Source organism: Charadrius vociferus, unplaced genomic scaffold (assembly GCF_000708025.1).
Source record: "Charadrius vociferus isolate BGI_N301 unplaced genomic scaffold, ASM70802v2 scaffold116, whole genome shotgun sequence".
Lineage (NCBI taxonomy): Eukaryota > Metazoa > Chordata > Aves > Charadriiformes > Charadriidae > Charadrius > Charadrius vociferus.
Window position 1 is genome coordinate 710221 of NW_009648954.1, and position 16922 is coordinate 727142.

Consider the following 16922-nt stretch of genomic DNA (forward strand, 5'->3'; position numbering starts at 1 on the left):
GCAATTTTTTCTTGAAGCATCATTTAGCTACAAAAGATTTTCCTGTTTCATTTAAAATTATGGAACTACTTTCTCTATTACTTTCTCAATGTTTTGCAGTATTTGACTGTATCAAATTAAGAAATAGCTACAGTCAACTGGAAGTTGCATGTTTTGGCAACTGAACTGATTGACCAAAAAGCTAATTCAGCTGTCCTGCTAAATAAGTGTGACTTCCTATGGGTTCAGGATCATTGCCTTTTGGGACCCAGTTATCCACAGTATAACACATGCTTTTGAATGGGAAGTTTAAAATGATTGTGTGCTCAAACTTTGGCAAAAATGTTTAAAACATCCTCTGGATTCTATTTCATACCACTTTTCTGTTGCTTTTGGGGGCTGTAAAATTTGTTAATCTATACTCTTCACTAATCTTATTCAGCATCGTTGATTTAAGTATTAAAGATACATTTTACTAGCAGTTTTAAGTATTGTAAGACATTAATGAAAAATATCACGGATTTCTTTCTTTTTTAACCATTTTTTTTTGGTGTTGTATGGTTATAATAAAGTCATTCTCACTGTTTCTCCCCGTGTAGCCAGATGAGTCTTGACTGTGTATAGGTGTGTAAATAACTCCATTCAGGGCATTCTTCAGATACAAGACAATGTGAGTTAGGATATGTGTTCTCGGTTTTGTTTGTGATCTCTAATAAAAAGAGGGAGATTATTATCTTTTAGCACAGAAAATTATTTTATTAAAATTATTTCATCAAAAAGTAGTAGAAAAAGATTTGTAGAAGCTTACTACTTTGAAATAATTTTAAATAATCAAAGTTGAACAGGTGTCAAGTCCTTTACAATTTATGTTGAAGTAGCTAGTGCTGAAATATTTTAGCTAATATAAATGAACAGTCATTTTGTTAAAGCTTTTTTTTTTCCTATTTTAATATTATTTCATATATTGTCATTGGTTTCAGGTTTGTTGGCCGTCCTGGTCATTATGTATATGTGTTTGATGGTTATCGAATGGAAGAGGTAAGTACATACGAAATTTGAACAAAAAAACCTTAACAAAAAGAGATATGTGTTCAGTGTATTTCAGTGGATTCAAGACAACAAAGGAAAAACAGAAAACATGTTAAAACAACATGTTAAATCTTCAACATAAATACACAAACCCCAAATTTTTCATCTGAGGCACTTGTATGTCTGTCTCTCTGCAGTTTTGAGTACTTCACAGTCTTTCTTAGGTGAAGCTTCACCATTTCTATGTTTTACAACAGGGCACTAATGCACAAACATTACATGATTTGACTGAGGACCTTGGGAAACCTATGACAAAACTGGAATCTAGATTCTTATTCTGTAGATCACTAGAAGCATAGCAATTTTAATAACCTCAAAAGCTATAGCCATTTTGTGCTAAACCTGTAAACTTTCTTCTTTTTTATTTAAATGCCTTTTAACTGCTGTGGGTATTCCCTTGAAAATCAATAGACGTACTCAAGGTTTTACAATAAAGCTTATGCATAAGTCTTCGCAAGATTGAAGACTTTCTTCCCCCTTGGGAGACATCATATTGGAAGAGTATCGGTGATACTGCATTATGTTTATTACATTGATTATATAGTAAATATTTTAAAAGGAAATGTAGTAGCCCCAGGGCACAGTAAGTTATTTCAGAGCTGTGCATATTTTTCATAATGCAGTTTTATGAGTGGAGATGAAATACCTTGTTAAGCATAGAATTGCAATGATCAATGATCTCTGTGCTCCAGTGCAAATTGGTGGCAGGGGCGAAAGGCATATATAGACATTGGTAGCTTTCCCAGGTGGGTACTTTTAAATTAATTCTCTTAGTCCCTTCACACTCTATGGTTTTGTTTAATTACAGTGTGCTCCAGGAGGCTGTTTGATGGAACTCTGTATTCAGCTGAGCATCATTATGCTTGGAAAACAACTGATTCAAAACAATCTATTTGAAATTGGAATCCCGTATGTATCCCAGCCCTCTCCATTACCATGCGTTATTCCTATGACACAGTAAATTAAAGGCTTGATCCTTATTCAATTGAATGGGACTTTTGCCACTGCCTTCAGTGGGTTCTAATTGAATGTGGTGATAAATCACATTTTTGGTTGTGATGAAATGATCTGGCTGTATTTTATGTTGAATAATTGGCTATATCTGCAGTAAATGGCTTAAAGAAAGTGATTGAATATATTAAATAATTGATCTAAATTAATTTTAGAAACCTGGGAAAACAGGCAAAGTATGATAGATCTCCTGGGAAGTTTTAGAGAAGCTTTCAGGGTAGCAGTATTGAATACAAATTAGTATAAAGTAGAGGAAAGATGGCGTGCAGGAAAGCAATAGCTCATAAAAGATGTTAAAATGTATAACTTGATCTATGACCATTTTACAGATGAAGTCCACACATTTCTAAGGTGCCGGTATGTCAGCATGTCACTGTATGATGCAGGAGGTAGAGTATGGGAGAGATGCTGACACGCTGCTCAGTGGCTGTCTGCCACAGGATGCTTAGTGCAGTGTCCTACGCTCCAAATACAGCAAGAAATCTCTCTTGGTCTGTCTCCAGTGTCAAAGGGATCTTCAGGCACTGAGAATCCACTAATAATGTCCTGCTCCTGCCTCTTGAGAGTTTGCTCTTGTTTCTGTTAACTGAATCACCCTTGTTGGTGGCAGTGGTCTGTGAAATGTTGTATTAGATGAAAAGTCTGGCTTAGACATAAGCCTCAACTCTACTGCAGTTAGTCAGAATCCTTACAACTCCAGTGTCAGTAGCTTTTGGATCACATCCTTAAGGAAGGCCTTGAAGATGCTAACTAGAGAACAAGATGAGTGATGCTTAAAAGATTATGAAATATTTTTAAAATGAGACATTTTCCTCCCTTTTCCTAGCAAAAGCATTTATTTGAAAGAAATTTAAATAGAGAGGAAAAAAAAACCCCAAAACATTTCCCAAACAAATCAAATGTGGGTTATGGATGCTTCATTATACTTGTGTCAAAGTTCAATATGGAGGCCTGTTTTCTGTCTACATCTCATTGAGTTTACAGTTTATTTTGAGAGAAGGGTAGTAAATCATTCCCAAAATATCCAACATGTTGAAGGCTTAAAGCTTTCTCAGAATAAACCTGGTGTGATTTTTTTTCCCATCCTCCAAAAACTTACTGCTACCAGACTTTTAAAATGGGGATTTTATGATGTTAGAAATACTGTATTTATTATTTTTGACTCATGAAAGCAGAGCCTGATCCAGTCTAAACAGAAAATTCCTGTCAAATTATTTCTCAATTCCCTCACTACAATTCTTGGTGCAAGAATATGACAACCTCATCCTATTTCAATCTCATTTCTGCTCCCCCACCCTTCTGCCAACAACCTATGGTGGTCTCAGTTTTAAAAACAAACATGCTTTCACCCTCTTCTTCCCAGAGAAATACCTCATTTCAGTCACAATGCTATCTTGTCATCCTGAAATAAGCACATCTGGTTTTCCTTTGCTAGTCTGCACTCACAAGAATATCACACGTATGTCTATAGGGCTTGACCCTTCTCACTGGACATGTTTGCATCAGGAGAATCACAGTGCTTTACTGAATGCTTAAGTTAATTAAATCAGAGTTAGCCTTCTATTTCTGCATGAGCCGCTCTACTGGTTTGGACTAGATCCTTAATGCTACTCTATTGTACCTAATCTGCCCCACATAAACAAGCACACAGACACACTTTGAATACTCATCAACTGGATTTTTCAGAGGGCTGCACGTAGGTCTGCTTGACACATATAAATTCAGACCAAAAAGGACTCCAAACATGCATGAGTTGCACAAGTAGTAGTTCTGGCATGTCTGTCTCTCGCACATAGTCTACTATGTCTATACAAGCTGCTGTTAGGAGATGTGACAGATGTATACATAAACATACCCTTGTTCTCTGCCCTCCAGCCTTCTTGTCTGGCTTCCGACTGTATCCTATTCTCTCTGTTCTGCTACCTGCTTTCCCTGCTAATCTCTTACAGTCAGCTCATCTCCTCTGTCAGATCATCCTTTTTCTACCAATGAGTTTTTTTATTTTCCTTCCCAGGACATCTCTGTCTTCATCAGGCCCTTGCTCTATTTTTTGGTGTCTACTTTTGCACAGGCTACGCACTGTGATGAACAGTCCTCCTGTGGCAGAAAGGTAGATTAATCTTTTCTGTCTCCAGTTTCAGCAGCTCTATTTTTTTTCCCCTTGCCTTGTGCAGAGTGAATAACACAGATTCTTCCATTGGATCCCTGTATTTTTCACAGGGCAGACTACAAGTGCTACAATCAGCCTTGCCCATATGGAGAGGCAGAAGGGACTATCATAAATGGTGATTTGCTCTTCAGAATCTGGAACTGTTCTCTATATGTCTGTAACATGGAGGTATCTCTCTGCTAAGATGTATGATCACCCAGATCAAAAGAGTTTTCTTCCTTATTAAAATCTCAGGATTTCAGAATTATTTTTAGAAAACCTTTTGTTTTCATTCACCCTAAAACCTCAGGCATTTTAATTGTTTTGTAGACGATCACAAAGCCTTATTCCTATTTGCTGCCTCTTTCACTCAAAAAATGCTACTAAGTAGATGACAGACTGCGATTATAAGCAATATCCATCCATTATGTCTCTAGCACCCCAAACATTGCTGCAACTGGGAACCATTACTCAGTGTCTTCATTCTGGCTTATCCACAGTCAGTGCTGGCTGAAGAGTTATGGAGTTAAACTGGCAGCCCTGCATTGTCTGGGGTCATTGGGTCACATCCTTGCTTTTTCCTTCACCATTTCTGGAGAAATGGCTGCACAGCTCTGACAGATGAGACTTGCTTGTCTTCTAAACCTTTCTGTGATTTCTTTTTCAATTCCTGCACCCAAGAATATCAAAACAGCTAGGTAAATGCAACAGCAGTTGAATTATGGAAAACTAAGTGTTCTTAAATTGAAATGTGTGTTCTGTGGGGCTGGAATTCACAAGTTTAACAGATGTAAATATGTCACAGTTCACTCGGATGTGTCACATACCATAATTCTTTTACCGTTTCCACAGTAATTGACCCTAAAAGGCTGCAGGGCTTGAGGGCCTTAACCTAGAGTTCTTTTAAGGCTCCTTTTCTTTAGTTCTGTTTTTCTGAACTTACTGAAAAATATCTGTGTGCTTATTTTATTAGTCTCTGTCTTTGACCTTGTTGATAAACCCTTAGGGTGAAATACTGGCCCTATTGAAGTCAATGGCAAAACTCCCATTGATTTTAGTGGGCCCATGATTTTGTCCTTTTTTCAACATCAGTTTCCATCACTTCAAAATGTTCTTAACTACGCTGGATGAGAATACCAAGAGTTACTAAAATAATTTGAAAGACACCTTTTCATAGCTGTTATCTTTTATGTTGCTTTTCACCTTAAATAAATTATTCTTAATTAATGGGATATTTTTTTGCCTTTTTTTTTTCTTTCCTGGTTTTGGTCGTAGTTTTTTTCTATTTGAGAAATCAATAAATCCCAGACACAGCTGAAACTCCTGTAGGATCCAAGCGGTCTGAGTGTGCCAAGGAAGCATGACTATACTATGAATTTGTGGAACAGGATGAGGGATTAAAGTCCTTTCCTTCTCTCCCTGCCTCCTTTTTGTCCCCCTACCTGTACATATAAGAAGGTGTCTCCTTGTGTGAATAGACTGTAGGAATATGACTGAACAAAACCTGGTCCTTTAGTGCTCCTTCCCCAAAGCAACAAACAAAATTACAGGCAAGGACACAAGAATCTGAGTCACTGCACTTCCTGTTCTCTAGACACAAGTGCTCAAGCTACTCAACCTAATAGTCTTTTCTGTCTAGCTTTCTCCCTGTATCTTTTCTATCATGCTACAGAGACAAAAGCATCAACTGGAAAAGCCTTAAAAAGCACCAGATACAAGTAATCATTCAACCCTGGCAGCTGGATTCTAGGGGTTTTCTGTCTTCTCATGTAGAGTCTCCATTTGCATCTCTGTTTTAGCAAGTATTGCCTTGCAATACTTCAAATCCAGTTCTTGGTGACTGTCACAGGTGATCTGCTTTTGCAGTACCCAAGGGCATTTGTTAACTGAGAGTCTTGAGAAACTGGTAAACTGATCCTCAGTTCTACTCTTTCTGGCAAGCTCTGGTGACGATACATCATGAGGACTGCACAGCCACTGAAGACACAAAGACTTGCAACAACAAAATCATTTTCCTGCATCTGTCCTATTTCAACCTGCCTCCCAGATGCCCTGCCTCTCCAGCCTCTACATATTCCACTCTTTCTCACTCCACAATTTTCTTATTTTTCTGAAATCATCTTCATGTCTTCTCCTGGATACCTCAAATCCTGCTACTCCTTTTTATTTTATAGAGACGCTGTTGAATCATCATCTGTCTGTTGTGGTTTTTTTTTTAAAAGGAGGCTTCATGTGAGTGCACCATAGGCTTGCAGCACAGCCAAGGTCACTTGATTTTGATTTCTCTCTTCTTTTCCTCATCTTTTTTTTTTTTTTTTCCTCCTCAAAATCTTGTGGGTTCTTAAGGGTTGGGGCATTTTCCTGTAGTGACTTTATGCTCTCTTCAGATGCTGATTACCTTGCATAATGGGATGCTTATTGGTAATATTAGGAATTACAAACAGAATTAAACCGTGTTCCCACCTCTTACCTAAAACCACAGTTTGGTGTCAATTCCTTGTGAGAAACTGCAGCATCATTTTTAACTGCTCTAGACACAGCCTTCTGACCAAAACCTGTTCTTCTTTCTTTCTCCTTGATCTGACGTTCATTCTTCTCTCATACTATTCAGTCTCCTCAAGAATGTATTTTGCTTTTTGATGTTTGCTGTCAAAAGGACCAGAAATAATGCTACAGTTCTACAGTTTTCTCTGTTTGTCTAAATTTATATGGCTATGAGGGGGTCATGAAACTGCTGCATGTGCCTCTTCGGCACAAAGCTTCTCATCCTGAATGGGTAAACCTACCTCTTTCTTATTGGTGGGACTGCCTGGCATGCAGAAATCAGAATCTAAAATATGTCTTGATTATCATTGTCTGTCAACTTTGTTTAAAAGTCTTGATCTGAGTAATTAAAAAACAGATTTCACACAAGCGTATTTAAAGAGCTTACTCAGTTTTAATAACACAATCATATGTGCAGCTGTAGAGTTCTGCAAAACTCATTTTCATGGCCCTACTGCCGTATAGCTGGAGAATAGCACTGTGCAAATCCTTGTTCTCTGTTCCTTTAACTTCTGACACATTTCTGTTTGGTCTGAAACGTCACATGCTTGGATATGACACAAAGGTACTTTTTTTTTTTTTCTGAAAAACGTAAAATAATTAGTTTGGCTTTCTTTCAGTTAGTTGATCCTTTTAAAAATTACATAAAAATGAAAATAAGAACACTCTTCAAAGCTTAATTCAAAATGGTTAAAGATGCCACTCCTCACGCTTGGCTTATAGATAGCCACATGAAAAATTAAAAATTATTCTGAGTAACTGAGCCCTGGATTTAGTGTATTCCCAAATAAACATTAAAAACAACTATTGTTTTAGTTACTGTGTACTCAGGGGAGTTATCTGTATGCATTAAACTCCATAACTTGACTCCATGGTGCTATAACCAGAGGATTAGATCACACATGTACAGACTTCATGTCTAAACACACCCAAATTTTATCTCAGCTGCTGCACAGTGACAATGAGATGCTCTCCAATCTCATCTGCCCACGGAAATGTGAGGGACATTTATAGCCCATATCATTTTATTGGAACAGAAATCAGCACTGTCTTGAACTTATTGTTCACTGTCCTCTGAGAGTCCCTCACATTAGGAAATTAATTGGGATATGCTGGAAGAGCATCCTGGGAATTCTTTGACTGTTTTAAATCCTGCCCCCAGTCTCCTACCCTCTGAATACTACATCACCTCTGTCACAGATAAGTTCCCTCGATTGCCATAAAAGCAGAGGGGGAGAAAGGAAATTTTAGTGGCTTGAAATGGCTGAGTTTGCATGATGTAGGAGGTAAATGTCTTTGTAAGGATCCATCTAATTCTTTCTTGTGAAGTATTTTAAATATCCCCACCCTTTTATTAAAACTGTATAAACAGAATATTCTAGGTAGTGAAAGTATTTGTTTAGCTCCAGTGTATCTGGGTATTGCCAAAGTACTGAGTATGTCATCATCAGACTTACAAACTATGTCTCAGCTGCACCTGGAACAAAAGCTGGAGTTGATCTGTTGATTTTCGTGGCTTTGTGATCCTGGGACTGACAAGGCCTGATTCAGTCTAGATCTGGTTTGAGTGTCTTTTCTTCCCAATTTCTTCCACAAGGGTGATGAAATTGAACGGGTCCTGTAAACACTGGTGAATGTAGAAATTCTGCAGCCACTGTGGTCATTTCCAGATTGCTGTAGAGCCTTGTGCTATGTGGTGACACAGTGTTCCTGTGTGGCTCAGTGTATATTCACGAACAAAGCAATAAACCCACCCAGCAAAGCCTTTAGCGTGTTTGCCAGCTAGCCTTGCCCTGCTACTTAATTCAGAGTCTGAGAAAGTGGTTCTGCTTAACTGGAGGTACAAATGAAAGCCCCTACCATTTCCCCATACACTCGTGTCTTCCGGCCACACACCTCTAGTTCAAAGGATTTATTGCAAGCTGAGAGGGGAAAGTTTGTGGGAGAGCCCTGCTTATGCTACTGGCAAAATATCACTGGAATTAGTCTGTATTTTCACTCATATGGCACATATGTGAAGAGCTATAAAATAATGTAAATGAATTTCATCTGCGAAACCAAGACATACAATAAGTATAAAACTTGACATTTTGTGTTAATTCAACTGTATTTCACTTCCTTGATTTTGAAGACGTATCTCATTGTATTGCATTTTTCCACGGGAATTTCTCAATGTGTAAAACTGTATGAAGTTATTGATGCATATGCATTTGAAAGGTCATCTGTGGGGGACATTTGGAATACTTTACCTTTCTTTTAGAGATGGATTCATTTTACTCTGGGATTATACCACTTAAGAAGTTTATGTATTTGTCAGTGTCATGAAATTTGTATCCCCATCTCAGTGGGACAGTGATTGATACTACTTTTCCTACTGAGGAAATACTTGCACAAATAATTGCTCACCCATGTAAGTAATTTATAGTCTGGCCAAAATAGGTGATGCTATTGCAGAAGGTGGTCAAAATGAGAAACTCTGATACAACCTCTTCTGATCTGCGGGAGCTGGGAGACATAACTGATCTGTGTTTACTTAAGAATTGGTAGGAAACAGGTTTGCTTTACAGCTTTGGAGGCAGTGAAAGCTCACTAATTGGTCTTGCAAGATGTATACTTTTCAGATAGCAGAAATATTTTCTGACTGAAAGTGGGAATTTCCAAGTCTCACCATAACAGTGGCTGTATGCTAGCTCAGTGTTTCACCTTTATACACACTGAAGGAGAAGTCAGAACCCTTAAAACTCTTATGAGACATCTTTGAAGGAAGATTTTATGGTTGTGCTAGTACATAAAACATCTAACTCCTGGTGAAGTAAGTTTTTCAGGGTCTACATAGGTGTACATACTTTGCCTTACACGTGATAGGTACACTCTTAGGAAAAGAATTACTTCAGAAATATACATTTGTCGCATAAGCATTCAATAAATGTTTCAATTTTGATGTTAGTAGCTATAGAATTCCATAGTTTCCAGCAGCTTAGGAACAAACTTGCAGAGAACTTCCACTGAGTTCCAGTTCTTGCCCAGTGAGTTCCAGTGTGAACTGCATTGTGGAGTACTGAAGCGGCTGTTACTGCATGTATCCCAAGTGACACTTTTCTAGCAATAATTTGTTAGTGAATATGAAGTGACTAAGGTAAGATTTCTGTTTGTATGTGACAGGAATACACCTCTCTGAGACCAAATTCTACTCACCTTGCTGAACGCTCTCATGAATCTTATTCTCTCTGTTAGTTTGGTCCCTGTTTGCAAGTTAGATAGAAGCAAGGGAATTGTGTTTTGCCAGGATGAAAGGCCATTAGTAAAATTAAGGCATTGGTTATACTTAACATTTCATAGGTACATATTTTATTATTTTTATTAGTTGTGGCATCATTTTGGTTCAAGAAAAGAGTGCTTCCCCTTTAAGGTTCCATAAGCAGCATCTTTTTTTGTCTATTCAGATAAACTCAGGTATATGTGCTTGTGACAAGAAAGCATTGGAACCTGAAGAGCTGCAGGTGTTTTCTGGTGGTCACAGGGCTGTCTTTAGGTCAATAATATTCATTTTTAGAGTCCAAAATGGCTTTGGATCTGTCAGTATCTTGGAGACACTTCTTTTTTTTTTTTTTGGTGCTGCAGATTTATTAGCAGAGATGCTCATTTCCTTTTGCTTTAAACAACAGGAAGTTTTTCTGATAAAATGTTCATAAGTCCACCAAGTTTAGGAATCAGTACATTCTTGCACCCTCTTTGTTTGGCAATATATATGGTCATTTTGACCTTAAAAGTATACTATATTGGAAGTTCCCCAGTTTCATGGTGAAAGAAAAATGCACCTGTGCTAGGTATGTGGTATGAAGGTATAACATTACCTTCTGATATTTTTTTTTGTTTGTTTCTTTCTTTCTTAAGGGAGAGGTACTCAGTGTGTTGTTTTTGAGAATATTGCTTACTACTATTATTTATGTCCAAGGTACTTGAGCTTTAGGAAGATGCCTATTCAACACATACCAAGAGAGAAACAATTATTTAAAAGTAGTGGGTTCAACTCCATTTTAACAGCGTTATGCTGTTGTAATTTTCCTCTTGACACAGGAATAAGGAACTGCTTCCACCAGCAGCCTGTCACCTGCCAATAAGCAGCATTAGAACTTCAGAAGATGGTGTAAGTAAGCCTATGGGGCACCAGAGTAACATGATATACATTCTGCGTTGCTGCACAAAGATTTGGGCCAAATCTTGTTGGGAAAAAAAAAAAAGACTTGGTTCAATCTGAAATTTTGATCCCCAGGAAGCTAAAGAAGCTCTTCAGGAAGCTGAAGGATGAAAGAACTGAGCCAAAGGAAATGGACACCAACCAATCAAAAGACCCTCAGCAATGGGATCTTGACTACATCTTGGAACCTTTCACTGGGCTGACTCCAGAATACATGGAAATGAGTAAGTTTTCTGAATTCCCTTTCCTTTTCTGCGATAACCATAGCTTTATAGGACCAATCACTATATATCATATGACTGCGTGTCATAAATTGGCATGATAAAGGGTGGAAAAAACCCAAAAGACTTGTAGTTTGCAGAAATTACATGCAAGACAGCAGGGCTATGAGACTACCACATTACCAGCATAGCAAAAATGATGTGTCCTAATATTTTTTAACACTTACACTGTGCGAGTCCAGCATTCCCAGCTGAGAAAAGTGCATAGAAACCATTCTGCCACCAAATCATGGAATAGCTAAAGTTGGAAGGGACCTCTGGAGACCATCTAGTCCAACCCCCTGCTCAAAGCATTATCAGCTGGATTGCTGACATCTTAGTGACTTGTTCCATCATTTGCCTATCATTAAAAGACGCTCTGATTTAGGATCTGAGGTCAGTGTGGCCACTGTAAGTCATTTGAGACTTAGTGTTACAGTGTTTTCTGCTATCTGGAAGTCAAGAGTTAGGAAAGAAACTTTAAAACACTGAGTTTGTTCAAATAAAATATCATTAATACTTTATTTTAATTTTAATATGTTTGTCACCATGCCATTGTCCTCAGTAGTTATAATTTGGAAGTCTAGTCCCTTTGGCATCTTGATTGCACTTTGCTCAAGAGAAAATATAACTCCATTGTCCAAAGTTGGGCTGATACTTATGAAATGATGTTTGAAATTCTGAGTATAGTATCTGGCCTGTATAAATGGATACAGAGAGCAAACTCAACAGCTAGGCATTTTTTGTATAATTCTGCCTTGTAAGGAATCCTCTGTTGCCTCCTCTCAGCTTTCACTGAGATCGTTTGATCACATTCATCTCCATGCATCCACTTACACTCATCCACTGCTCCAGCAGGAGCAGGTCAAACACTGGGATGAGGGTGTACACTACAGATGAATTAGCTGAGGACAAATATTAAGCATCTGATAGAGAATTCCAAAGTGAAATATATACGCACCTTCTTTCTCATTCGAAAGTGTGTTTATTATAAACTCTAGGGAGTATTGCTATAACTCAGCAGAACCCAGGAGGACAGAGGTGCAAATAATCACCAAATAATTCAGTCTTGCGGCCCTGGGACACAATCCAACTTCAGCTGTCCTCAGGGAAACGAACCTGAAGGAAGCGGCAGACAGGGATGCTAGAGAGTAAGTAAGAGGCTAGGCTCTTCACACCAGATGTAAACCAAAATTGCAGTGTACCTCTCAGCCCTGTAGCTTCCTCATGAGTAGACCCTGGAGAGGCAAGGAAGGAGAAAGGGGGAATGATATGGGTGGGGGAGGAAGAAGGAGGGAAATAATCTAGGCAAACCCAAGCTTTAGGGCATAAAAGTATTCAGGAGAGAACCAGATCTTGTCAATGGGCATGTTATCTAAAACCAGACATCTGTTAAATATTGTATGTGACAAGTCCTGTTTTAACAAGCCCCTACTCTCAAAACATCTGAAAGAGAATGCATTTTATGACAAAAAAGTGAATACCATGTATGGTTTATTTCTACATATAGAAATAGCTATATTAATTTATAGATAAAATTTATAATATATTTATAAATGCATATATGGGATTTTATATAACGATGGATATAGTAAATATATAAATATGTACGTGTATATGAGGTATTTTATATAATGGCAGATTTGGGTATCTCTTTATGGATATGTTTTTGGATCTGAACCTTGCCCACTGTTTTGCCATTAAGTTGACAAAAGGAAGCCCTCACATGCCATCATCTCCTTCTCAATTGTTTCAACTCACCTTAGGATCTGACTGTGTGTTACAACCTCTACTACCTTATCCCCTTCTGCACATCATGATACTTTGTTGAAAAATTCATCTTTAGGATTAATTGTTTCCACGTATTACTTCACCCCAAGATGATTTTTCCTCCTGGAAACGTTAAGCAAACTTCTTTGCAATTTTTTAGTTAAACAATGGAGAAAAAATATAGACGTTTCCCCTTCTAAACATTTTCATATGTTTTTATGCTTGGACATAACTCAGAAATATCTGCACTTTAACATCCAAAAATTTCTGGTTAGCTCGTTCTCTCTAAGGACAAGGACCTTCAGTTGTTTGTAATAAACAAACAGAACAAATACGACTGTTTATAAATATTTAATTTCTTGTCCTTGCACATCTATGGTAGTTGATCTTGTTCATTCTGAGAGCAAGTGCACGCGACTGGTTGCAGCATGAATAGGTAATTACAGTGTAAGCCACTGGCAGGGTAAGGAGAACCCAGACTTCTTCCCAGTTATAATGGGCCAGAGACTGCTGAGTGTGTTCTGTGATAACCAAGAAATGTGTCTGACTGATATGGAAGTAGGATGGAGCCTTGAGTGTGTTATGAACTAAAATATCCCACTTTCCAAACATTATGTACTGGTGCTTTCTCCTAGCTGTAGTCGGATCTAATGCAAAGCATCCAGGTGTGGGAGGAAACTCTTTCCACTCTCTGTTACCTGTGGCAAATTCTGATTGCTTCTGATTCAAGACATCTGTGTAGGACATCACCCTTGATTCACTGATAAGGATACTACTCAAATGCAAACGTCTGCCTTGTTATAACAGCTTGTAGTATCAGGGTCTAAGCTGCTGATATAAATCACCGGACACTGAGCCTGTATTTTAGATTAGTCCCTTGTGCCTATATCATAAGCAATGTTGAGTGCCTCATTCTGCAATCATTCAGGGATAGCTAGATAGATGCCCTGCAAATGAATGGATGAATTGCTAATCTAAATACTTGTTTACAGCAGGAGAATTAGCTTCTCAAGTGAAGAGAATAGCTCACTGAGCCTTGTAGTGTGCCACAGCAAGCTGTGCCCTGCCCGTGGGATTCAAGACAAATGTGCAGCAAATGAAACCCAAGTTGCACCTCCCCAGCCCGCTTGTTGCCCCGGGTCTATATCACCACACTCAGCTGTCAGATTCACTGCGCAGTGACTCAGACCACCCACGCCGACAGGAAGCTCTTTGTGCAGCTCAGCACTGAACCTGTCAGCTGGGATTGTTGTGAAGGGCATCAAGCTGAAATGGTGAGGCAAGAGGCAGTTACACAGCTTATTTACCTGTTTTTTTCTAAATTTGATTTGAGAGGGGGAGGGAAGGGAAACAACGCAGCAAGTGCAGAGGAAGTTTGGTTTTTTTCCTGAATCGCTTAAAAAGGCATAATGACTGGGATGTAAGAAGATGTATGATATTAAGGAGAAGAGAGAAATCTGTCTGCTGTTTCAGAACTTGGTTCTTAATTTTCACACTGATTTACTCAGGCAAGCTCGCACTGGTATCAGTGGCTATCTGCTTAACCAGGAATGAAGCAGCTGAATAAGAAACTGTAGACTGAGCTTACTGTAGCCTTTGGGTTCCCCCATCCAGATGATGATGGGGTTTCATGCAGAAACAGGCATGGACAGATTATGTATCTGTGTGAGTATGCAGTACATTCAGGCTTGTCCTGCCGGGATGCTGCTAGTTTTAAGGACAGGTGACATCTTTAAGACTACATGGAAAGCCTCTGACTAAGTTGACACTCTTGACTTTGGGTCTGCCTTTTGCTAAGGTGTACAGCAATCACAGGCAGTCCTTGCCTTTTGTATCCATATAGAGTTTTTTTCTACTAATTTCTGTGAAAAGGGTTGACGTGCCCTTTCTGAAGGAAACCTGGAGTCTGGCTCACTCCCAATGCAGCAAATAATGTATTCTCTTTGCATTCCCCTATGAAGCAGATTAGCTCTGGTGAGATACCACTTGTCTGAGGGATAGTGTTCAGAGCAATCTCAGATGTGTTTAGCAGTATGATACGCCACAGGTAAAGGAGTTTTTCCTGATAACTATCCCACTTCAGTTTTGGAATGGCCATTTCAAAGCTGCTGGGATTTCTTTTTGTTCTGATTTCTTATACTGGGAAGCCTGAAGCCTTGAAGAGGCTTCACCCCACGCCTGCCACACCCTCCCATTGTTTAAGTCTAGGTAAATTAGTAGAAATAGTGAGATTTACTGTGGTTTTTTTAATCTTCTGTATTTTCATGTTGGGAAATGTGGTTCTGCCTTTGTTCAGTGAAGTTTGATTCTGCAAAATGGCAGTCACTCTAGTCCGTGTGAGCAAAACCACTAACACCATTGTCATGGTTTAACCCCAGCAAGCAGCTTGCACCATGCAACCACTTGCACAGTTCTCCCCCTTCCAGCAGAAGGACAGGGAGAAGAGGGAGAAAAGGAGGGTAAAGGAAAAGGAAAAAAAAGACACTCGTGGGTTGAGATAAAGACAGTTTAATAGAAAAATAACAAAAACGAAAGTACCAATACCAATGACTCAAATCACTCTCACCATCCAGCAAATTGGTACCTTCCCCAGCAGCAACTGCAAATACTGCCCACCCCCCCACACCCTGGCTAACCCCATTTATATTCCACTGGCACTTCCATTGTTCTGTCTATGCTCGTTCTCAGCTTCTATGGGAAGCTGAAAAGAGTCTTTGAAAAATATAAACATCACCTGGCAACAACTAAAACAATATGCATTATTGACATTCCTTTCATACCAAATCTGAAACACAGCAAGAAAGAAAATGAACTCTGTCCCAGCTGAAACCAGCACAAACATTACAACAAGAGGCGTGGTGATGGTTAATGGGAACACTAAGCTGGTGCCTCTAATCATGATTGATCTATTAACAGTAAGCACAAAGAACCACAAACATGAAAGAGAGAAAAGTTGCTAAAAGAACAATCCATGTTCCTCTTACTCACTTACACTACAGACATCTCTGTCTTAGAGCTAGCCCATGCTTAAGTGCCCCAGGAGTGTTAACTTTCAGTCCATGAGTTTCACAAGGCCTCCTAGAGTTTTTCTGCTCTTTAAATGTAAATATAAGTTCTAACAGTTAGGATGTTTAATATCACCCTAAGTTGAATCAGTTGCTTGGTGATCCTGTTCCTCAGGATTCCCACTTCCAGCTGTTCCTGAGCCAGCACCTATAGCACCATGCCTTCCCCACCACCTCAGGAGTGACCTGCAACCCAAAGCAAATGTGTCTGTCTGCAGGAAGCTTTCTCATAATTTCCCCTAGAGGTGATGGGAAGGGGAAATGATACTTTATGCTGGCCTGTTGACTTCATATCCCTCTTTCCCATTCACAAACCCATGAGTTTGCTGAGACCTCTCTCTGCCCCAGGAAGACATACCCAGAGAAGTACAGCTACTTGTACTTTTGCATTTTTAAGACAGGAACAGTGACTTATTGAGGCTTTGGGCTAAAAGCTTGTGGCACTGGGATGTTTCCTGGCCCTACATAAGGACTCAGGGATTTCCTCAAATCAAGGCTTTAAAAGATAATGAAATAGGTAGCTAGGACAGAGCTGGGAAATATGAGGCAATAATTTATTTTCTTTTCTTAGATAAAAATCTCTTATTAATAAACTGCAATGGAAGTTTTCTTGAAGAATTGTGCTACAATAGTTCTGAACTGATTGATGGAGATTCAGCAGCTGCAGTGTGGACAGTGCAAGAAAATTCAGGGCAGCCAGTTGTAGGAATGATGGTTTAATGGATTCTGACTCTTGCGCAAAGTTTTATTTCAATGGTTACTAGTTATAGAAGTGAAACATGTAACCAGAAGCAGGTCCAGCAAAATCAAGTACAGGACTTCGATGTAGCAGGGAGCAAATACTCAGTCAGGAAGTT

General features: G+C 38.9%; 1 protein-coding gene across 1 annotated transcript in view; it reads left to right on the top strand.

The window, feature by feature from the left end:
- Positions 1–16922, top strand: part of ANO2 (anoctamin 2, calcium activated chloride channel) — a 182006-nt gene that overhangs the window by 149142 nt on the left and 15942 nt on the right. The window contains exons 19-21 of the mRNA XM_009887457.1: positions 960–1017; positions 1877–1977; positions 11046–11194. Of these exons, the coding sequence (XP_009885759.1) occupies positions 960–1017; positions 1877–1977; positions 11046–11194 (308 nt within the window). The remainder of the gene's footprint in view (positions 1–959; positions 1018–1876; positions 1978–11045; positions 11195–16922) is intronic.